Source organism: Varroa destructor, unplaced genomic scaffold, assembly GCF_002443255.2.
Source record: "Varroa destructor unplaced genomic scaffold, Vdes_3.0 BEIS01000004.1, whole genome shotgun sequence".
Classification (NCBI taxonomy): Eukaryota; Metazoa; Arthropoda; class Arachnida; order Mesostigmata; family Varroidae; genus Varroa; species Varroa destructor.
Genome location: NW_019211457.1, coordinates 6,429,933 through 6,439,566, shown reverse-complemented (window position 1 = coordinate 6,439,566; position 9,634 = coordinate 6,429,933). Strand labels below are relative to the sequence as shown.

At 36.9% G+C, this 9,634-nt stretch overlaps 1 protein-coding gene across 5 annotated transcripts; it reads left to right on the top strand.

Annotated features, from left to right (window-relative positions):
* Positions 1-3,400: 3,400 nt before the first annotated feature.
* Positions 3,401-8,616, top strand: LOC111248766 (isochorismatase domain-containing protein 2-like). 5 transcript variants are annotated; one of them, XM_086987772.1, is made up of 7 exons: positions 3,401-3,623; positions 5,621-5,671; positions 5,874-6,089; positions 6,421-6,545; positions 7,220-7,350; positions 7,823-7,928; positions 8,348-8,616. In XM_086987772.1, exons 3-7 carry the CDS (start codon positions 5,900-5,902, stop codon positions 8,411-8,413), a joined length of 618 nt encoding a protein of 205 aa, XP_086843898.1. In that variant the 5' UTR covers positions 3,401-3,623; positions 5,621-5,671; positions 5,874-5,899; the 3' UTR covers positions 8,414-8,616. The 5 variants fall into 5 exon arrangements, with proteins under 5 accessions (XP_086843898.1, XP_022657407.1, XP_022657405.1 ...); XM_022801672.2 differs by having other exon boundaries at positions 5,609-5,671; XM_022801671.2 differs by lacking the exon at positions 3,401-3,623 and adding an exon at positions 3,638-3,914.
* The last annotated feature ends 1,018 nt before the right edge of the window (positions 8,617-9,634 follow it).

Here is a 9,634-nt window from a genome sequence, read left to right as displayed (position 1 = left end):
ATATTTATTATTGGCAGTTTAGTTAGAGCGAGTGCTTTTACTCCTAATTCAAGTCTGAAGAATCTAGTGTACAAGATAGTTAGGCACAAGGCACAAAATTATGTGAAATAAAAAATTTAAATTTATTTGTATTTATGAAATAGTAATACAGACTGTCTCTTAAAATATTTAATTCACCATTATTTTTTCTCATTAGACAAACTAGATTTCCTTTGCGCAAATAAACTTTAGACTTCTTGAAGGATTGATAATAAACTAGACGATTGAATAGGATTTGTCTTAAAATGCCACGCGTCGGTCTTGCCTTTCCCTGATTAGCCAACTAAAAAAACAAGCGAAATATCTCTCATATCACGCAATCTTCACAATGTGTCGTGATAATAATAATAATAATGGCTGTTAGTTTTGTTGTTAAATTCAGCTAGGTTACCGAGTACAACAATGTATACATAGAGTTGAACGCAAGTTATGAGGCTTAAATTCGCGACAACAACGTTGCCGGCTCGGCAGTCCCTCTGCTTTTATTTGAAGCAAGCAACGTGCCGCATTTTATTGCACGTATCTTTCTACGTCTTGTACATATTGACACAAAAACTTCGAAACTTCTCCAATCCAAAGAAAACGTGTAAAAACCGTACATGCACAACTTTCGGTATGCCGTATACATACGAGTCTATCACCAACAAGGCTGCGGACTTAGCATTCACAAGATTTGTTGCTTAGAAAGCAATGCGGATTTTTAAGGTGTGACCTGACGGAATACACGCCGCAATAGTTTCAGCAAATCAGATATGCTCTTGAAATCATACCATACCCGAACATAGATAAATACGAAAATTATGCTTAGGACCTTGTTTGATAACTGTCTAAAAGCCATACTATTGATGATGTATTTCTACAAACCCTAGAGTTTCAAATATTAATTCAAAATTTAATTAATTAAACACAGTGGACAAAATCAGTTGATTCTAAAGAACATCAAAGCATTACTATCGTGCAGCATTTATTTCTAAGCCTCGTTTATTTCGTTAAAAACAAACTGAACCAAGCGCCGCTAACCGAGTATAGGAAACACGCTCAACATGAGGTTAGCCCAGCAGTAGGCTACCTAGCTACAACTCTAATTGACGTTTGAATTTGCTTACCCTGAAGCTCATTTGATAACCGAGGTAACCAAAATAAACAGTACCAACATTGGAGGTCATTTTTTTAAGGCTTCGGAACAAAAATCAGAAAACATCTCACGGGCTTCATTGATGTTGACCTGTTTTTTAGCATATGATAAAATAAATGCCTCTATTTGTTCAACCTTGGAAACAGCTGAGCTGCTAGTGGCTAGATACATAAGGATAAGTTCTTGTGAATAGCTGAGGATGTATAAGGACGATGTTTGACGGCTAATTTGACCGTGAGCAAGTCTTGTACAAGCAAGAATACTATATAACAAAAATATTCACTCTAGTCTTTAGGGATAAACGGCTGTTACAAGCTGGCGTTTACAACGATTTTGATTATCTACAGCGTTTAAGGTATCAATTCGTAAATGCGTAGCTACATTTTATATTTATACTAGATGGAAAGAAATTTTGGTAAAACAGTCACATATAATAACTATTTTATTTGATATTCACAGTATCGCCGATATGATCCTAATAACATAGACAATATATTGGCCCTTTTTTTTCATATTCCTGGTGCACTGATCGTAATCTAAGACGTAATATTAGCTGTTGTTGTAAAATAGCGGATTTAATGCGACAGGCAGTGGCGACCTTTAAGCAGCCTTTTCATAAGAACCAAACGGCCTCCTTTGGTCTTGAGGCGGGCCTGATAGCTGAAATTATAATTCGAAGTTAAGGAGACGATCACATCAGATATTAGGTGATAATAGGTACCATGAATAGAAATTTAGAGCAATAAATCGCCATGAGCAAAAATATTTAATAAGATCCTCGTGGTTGACATATAATGCTGCATTGTGTAACTTGAACCGATAAAACATTTTACCATATACCTATCATAGACTATCATAACAGACTAATTATATATATATATATATATATATATATATATATATATATATATATAAAGGTAACTAGATGTCTGCAAGGAATGACACTACCTTAGTAATAATTTTGAAATTCGATATTTACAGCCATTAGTGAGTCGTAACTACCAATAGGATTCAGGCCCCACCCGTATCTTTTAATCCGAATTGTGTTTGATGGTCGTGCGAAAAATTTCCGCATAATCCCGCGGACTTGAGTTGCGTGGAGACCATTGATGACTGGGTGTGCGCAAGGCACCAGAACAGGCGTTCCTACAGATGATCGGAAGTGACCGAAAAAGGAAGACAGCACCGTAGAACCAAACTTTGAAAATATTGACTGCATCGTGTCCTGGAGTGGGATCACAAGCTGAAACTGAAAAATGTTCCAATGATTAATTATTGATCGTGCAAATTCCAGGAACGTTTCTTCGTCTTAATATAGGCTCAGCAGCACATGGAAACGAATGGGTGATCGACACAGTTGAAGATACTGAGGTTGTTCTGTTAATTATGATAATGAAACACCAACTTTTCTTCTAATTACTAATCGATTTTCTTAGAAATGGTTAAAATGATGCGGGATATGATTCTTTTTTTCTCATTTTAACTACGATGTTTGGAACAAGAGTCAACTGCTCATCATAGAAAAGGGTATAACACAATATATTTTTACGTTTCTCTTTGTTCGATTCGTAGTCTTGCCAAACTAAACCATGATCATATCATCTAGGCAGGACATATTGCTATGCGCATGGAAACTGCTTCTAGATCTATAACTGCCTTTTTTACTTCCAAAGTTTACCCCATACCGAGCAAAAGAATAGGCATACCGACGCTAGTTATATATGTGCTGCTTTATATAATATCATGGCCACAATATGGAATGACAGGTGTACTACTGATGTCAAGGGTGCGGTTTTTTATTTTCTACACAAATAGAACGTTGGTTTGGTGCGAAGGTCCTCGAAATTAATACCAAGCAGGTCATACAAATGGCTATTAAGTCTTAGTCGCACAGATTAGATAGATTCTTATGCATCTGCAAACAATTCAGTCTCGGTTCCCTGGCAAACCAAAACGATGCTCTTTTCTTTCCAAACTAGAGACTAATCTTCGCAATCAATTTAATTGAAATGATAACTATTCTAGTACGTTTGTTTACAGTTCCAGAACTTATATCAACAAACTAAGTGAACTTGTTTGGTATGAACGTTTACTCATTAGGTCTTATAGAAGTATCACACTGCACTTCCGAAAGTTCTTTTTAAAGGTTGTCCGTTAGTCTTTTTCTTTACGAAAATCACCTAATCTATCGCAGCAGAAAAAATCTCCAGCGCTATTTACATACCCGGTAGCTTCCGCAAACACTGTAGTATCCGATCCGCGCACAGTCTGCGACGGACCAACCAAGATACGTGTGGCTGGAAAGAGCTCGGTTCTGGGGATCATTTTCATGTGTCTGGGAGGCGCAAGTTAGACGACAAGTCGTGGGATTCAGACACGCCAACCGGCAGTGATTTACGGTCGGCGCGAAGTCATTTGATAAACTTTTTACCCGAAAACGTCTCCAGCGGTAAGTACTGACCGAACGTTTAGCTTATTTTAGCAAGCGGAAAGGAGCTGGCTTCAATGGATGTATTTACTTAAACCAGCTTCGTTTGGTTTTGACCTTTGATTATCAGTCGGCGCATTGTTATCAAAGTATACAAATGAGCCACTTCAATAGCTAGGCTATTACCGTCACCTTGTAGCCTGTTTGACATTGACAGCGACTCGACTTAAGGGAAAACGCTGAAAACGTCACACTTTTGACCATTTGACTTTTGGTTAATGAACCATATGGATAGCAACGGCGGAAAATCCGGTGCGTAAACACTGTGTTGTTTGTACAAAAACCTGAAAACGAAATGACAAAAGCATGCTGTCGTGTTTTCTTAAGATGGCGAAATATACGTTGGTAGATTAAAATTGACAAGAGCAGTTGCCTAGTGCTATTTTGTAGTGAAGGTTGATCGAGTCGTTGTAATTTTTACCATTATGTGAGTATGGTTGCGTGTGGGTGTTCACTGTGGCTGGTCTCTAGGTGCTTGAGAGAGTGTCTTATAATTGAAAGAACAGTGTGAGAAAGACAATACATATTCCCTGTTTAGCACTGTCCTTAACACGGTCATCAAATGACGGCTAGCTCCAGTATTGCAAAAAACGAGCTTTTGTTATTCGTCGGTCTTCTATATTGTTTCAATTTGGAGATCTAGTCTTATAGTTGTTTTCGTAATGCTAGAACCATGCCGCTTAAGTTATAAAAGCATGCAACGTTAGAAATCGTGAAACATTTCTTACTTTTCCTGATGTCGACAATCAACGCGTTTCAGCATAATACTGACTGGGCTATTTTTGGCACAGAGATTCAGTGGTCATGCGCTCGTCTAGACTGTTTTGCTTCCTTCACTTATTTACCTACTCATTCGTCAAGCATGCTTTTTTGTTTAGGTGTTTTATTTATTCTAATATTGTGTAGAGTAGACGGGACAATCTTTCCTTTAATGTCGATTTTGTATAAAACATTTGCGCAATTAAACGACCTAAGAGCCCGTCGTGGAAATGTCCACTAGGAACGCATTTCGTCACTGCCGTATTCTGTCGTTTTTTTCCCGCCGTTGGAAAGGATGGTGATACCCTCTGTGCAGTGTTGACGAACAGGCTCGTATGAAAAGGACAGAAGGCACAGCAATATTTCTAATGATGGCAGCTGGCCTAATGACCTTTGAGAGACATTCCCAAAATGACTACGTATTGCCAAGCGACCGAGAAATTATTTGCGGTATCTAGCTCGAAGTACCTTGGCTCAAGAATTGAAACAATTAACTAGCGAAATGTACTTTGCGCATAATATCAGTGATACGTTGATTCTAGATGGCGCAGGTGACCAAAATAAGCCAAGAGGTATTTCTTGTTCAGATTCTTGTTCTTGATTGTAGAACAGATTCATTTAGGTCATGATATCCCTTATGTATTGAAGAACTCAACTCGGAACAGGACTTTGGTATGCACCAAACAAATCCTTACGCGTCTCGATCGTGTATGTTTAAGTGATTACGTACAGAGCAGACAAAATCTTCTCAAAAATTGAAAACTGACGCGACTGACACCTATATGCGGGTAGGGGAAAGAGGAAAAGTTATTCATCAACTAACATTTATCAACTAACAGCCTTGCAGATTCGTAAATGTTTTATTTAGGGAACTGTTTTGATCTGATGCTGATCGACTAAATTACACAGTCACAAAATGACCTCAAAGGAATACAAGCTGTTTTTCATATCTCTTGTTCCAAAAATTACTGCTATCTAATGAATTGAACAGTAAGATTTACTTATATAAGGTCCGACCTGTTCGTGCACAGTATGTCAAGTACGTTGTCTCAACAGTACTTTGTTACTGAGTGTGTTAGTTATGCAAAAGGAAGTCAAACTGACGTATTTACACTGAGAAATTGAATAAAGCATTTCTAAACGCTTAAAAAATCTTATTGATAAGAAAACGGTACACATGACTGCAGTGTTTTATTCAGATGCAGCAAATTTAGGCTAAACAAGCCCATACCCAGAACCATCCTGACATGGTAAGTAACAATTATTTTTTTTCTATGAAATTATACTTTTGTATAAAAACTTTATTCGATTCTGTATTAATAGAGAATTGATATATACGTACACACCTGGCGCGATATTATAACATTAATAGTAGCACTGTTTCAGATCAGTAAAACATGCTCATTGTCTTCTTATGTTTTGTCATTTATTTATCAAATATCATTTATTTAGGAACCCCGCCAACGGAACCTGTAAATATGGCTGGAACTCTTCGTAACGTAGGCCGTCTAGTTCCCAATCGTTCAGCTCTTTTTCTGTGTGATCTTCAGGAAAAGTTCAGACCGATAGTCCAATATTTCCCTGAAATAGTCGCCATATCCGGTCGAATGCTGCACGCCGCTAAGGCGCTCAATATGCCCGTCATTATCACCGAACAATATCCGAAAGGTGACGCAAGTGCTGTACTATATAATTGTCAAGGATTTGATCGTACATCAAATGGTTTTCTCTCCCCTAAAGGCTGCTACTGGACGCTTTTTCTGAAGCAAAGGATCTTTAAGACGTTGCAAGGAATAACAATGTTCGGTTTTTAACTAAATGAATAACCCATAAATACAAGAGTGGAGTATAATATAACGTGGTTTGCTGAAAACCTGAAATACCGGTTAGCATTTTAGAACTGCCGAATATTTAAGCCTCTCATATGTAGCCGGTTGATTGTAGGGACACAAATCATACAACACAAAACGTGTAATCGATGTTTCTTCGTTTATTTTAGGTCTCGGCCGCACCGCTGCTGAATTGGGCATTGATAAATATTTGGATATTAAGCCTGTCGAAAAAACTCAGTTCTCAATGTGTACTCCAGAAATCATCGGATTAATGAAGTCAAAATATCCGGATGTAAGCTATTGTACATCACGTTAAAATGAATAATTTATTTTATTTATTTATTTTTTATTAATAATGCTTCATTTGACTATTTTTAATTTCTTTATACACGGTCGCTTTGGTTTAATCGCCTGATTTTCGAATAGAACTGCACATCCTTTTTCTCTTTCAATTAGATGGGAATTTATAGTTACGTAAAAGTTGACACATGTCCATGTAGATGTTTTTAGTTTTTATCTTGAAGGACTCTATTCTTATAATGAGTACTGTCGAAAAGCCTTAAGCCTATCAAAGCTGTTTAAGTCTAGATAAATGGTTTTGAATCAACGGACCTATGGCTTTTCGATACTTTTTAATCATCATGCTTATTTTCTTTTTACGAATCGTAAGATTTTCATAGCGTCAAAAAAAGTAATTTTCTATTTCACTGATTCGAGAAATAATCCATATTCTTAATAAATTGCGTGTTTCCCTAGAGTGAAACAACAAAACCTGTAACTAATTAGATATAATGGCAGGGCATAAATAAAGCACTGACGGAAAAAGCGCCTGTTTATAAACATGTTATCACAGAGGCAACGACCACAAGTAGTATACGAGAATATGCGTAGTGTTTTATGAACCTTATGAATTCGTTGAGATACTTGGACAATATATGCATGTGATGTTCTTTGCGTAATGACCAGGTGGATACGATTATTCTTTGCGGTATTGAGGCTCATGTCTGTGTTCAAAACACTGCCCTCAATCTTCTGGAGAACAATTTCAATGTACATCTCGTTGTTGATGCGTGCTCTTCGAGGTCGCTTGTAGACAGGTGAGTTTTTTTTACTTGTGAGAAGCCAACAGTTATGAAGTTAAACAGCATGCGGTAGTTGTTGCTATAATTTTGACGTAATATTTTAACAATAATTTCAAAAAGACCTCGTGAAAACCTGGTAGACAGCGGAAATTTCTGAACTTCAGAGTTTAGGAGTTAAGGAGCAGCAGAAATTGTTGACCGGACTCCGATAAAGAACCATGTTTTTTAAAGCAATAAAAAGAACTCCTTCTTTCTTAGAAGAAGACTATCTTCATTTACGACTGTCTGGTAAGGGGCCGAAAAGGAGGTCACATATAGTTAACTAAACAGAAGGTCGACTCGCCTAGCAGTGCCGTTGCATTAATCGTTTGTTCACTATAACACGGGCGTGAATGTATCGCCACTGTTGGATCCTAATCAACTTGATAAAGCAATAGATGTTCGTATACAATTATAATTGGTTTCCATTCCTTTTCGCCAATTCCAGAATGTATGCTTACGACCGAATGAAGTCTTCGGGAGTGTTTTTGACGACAAGCGAAGCTGTCATTTTGGGATTACTTGGCGGATCCTTACATCCGAAATTCAAAGAGGTAGGTGGACCAGGTTACTACTAATTTGGAGGTTATCGACTCCGATTTTGATAATACTTATTGGGTGCAGCCACATACCTATATACTTACACATAAGGAACGTAAATAAAACCCGCAAATATTTTATACAGTGATTAAATCATACAACGAACATATGACTAATAAACCTCAACATGTACCTGATATCTCCTCTTTCTTGCAGTGACTGATTTTTATTATCTTTCGAAAATGCCGGAAGATCCATTTCGAATCCGCTGAATAGAAGGCTTACATATAATATTTAAAGAAATGTATAATTAAAGGTAGTGGCTGCTGAACGGTTAGAAATGAAGCTTTGGTCCGTCCGTAAAGAAGTATGTTGGCATCTTAAATTATTTACTCGAAATACACACTGCTTAATGCTATCATTTGCATTACAGATTCAAGAGCTCATCATGAAGTCTGCGCCGGACACTGGCCTGCTCAGCATGAGGTCTAGAAATTGACTTTGACGAAGACTATTACGGTTTTTGTGTACCTCAGGCACTACAGATAAGCTGCAAACACCGTAGATAGAGTCTGTGCAGCAAGATAAAAAACGCAATGAGTTAAATCAATTTGTAAAAGCTATTTCGAACAAATACGTAAAAAAATAGTAAACAAATACTTTACTGAAAAAAGCTCACTAAATAAAAGAGATTTTCCAGAATCGTATCTGCTCAATTTTTTTAGGTTCGCTTTGATATGCGCGTAGAAAGCCTACATCGAAATTTCGCTTACGTTTGAAATGCAACGAGGGTCCGATGTAGGTAGATGGTGATACTATCAATATTGCTGTAGAGCACAATATTTATTACTATTTCTATATTATATTATTACTATCCAAGCACTTAGGTAAGCCATGAAGTTATTTTTATTCCATGTATTCAAGATAAAGGTAGGTAAAACTTGTATCACTTATATACAATGATAATAATAAGATAGATAATAATAACAATGAGAAGAACGTCATTTAAAAAATGTGATACAACTTTTTGTGTTAATCCTACTTACCTCTGTTAAATGCTGAAGCTCAGTTTAAGCTAATCAATGATATTCTGTTAAAGTTGCATATATGATAACACAGAAATTATGCTATGCACGCATGTTCGAGCAAGGAGTTTGCAGTGGCTTTTCACTATCTAACAATGCTGTTATATTTATGCGTCGACGAACATCTACTTAGTATTATCGAGGCTATTTTCTAACGATCTGCTAGTTCTCTTAGTTAGAGTTCTTACTTGTCAAGGGTTTTCACTATATAAGACACGATAATGCTGGCCTGGCACATTTTGTTAGAATCAAAATATTCTCGTAGAATGCATATATCCTGGAAAGTTTCTACTGCCTTGCAGACAGCAAAAAAACCATTTTGAAGGATTCTATCTTGTTCACATCTTACTAAAAACTCTATCTGTATATATCCTGCTTCGAATACCCAAAAATAATTGTTCTAATGACAAGATTACTTAACGAGCGTGGACTTCGCGTCAAAATAATCCCCACCTTTCAGTAAATTTAACCCGCGTGTCCGTCTAAATAATGATTAAAAAAATTGCCCCATATTGGAGCATGGACATATTGGAGAATATACACTAACGCTCCGATAGAAAGAGCAGTATCGACAGGACCCGCTAAGGCTCCTCTTATTATATTTCTTCCTGTCTTAAGTATTTTAGTATATAATA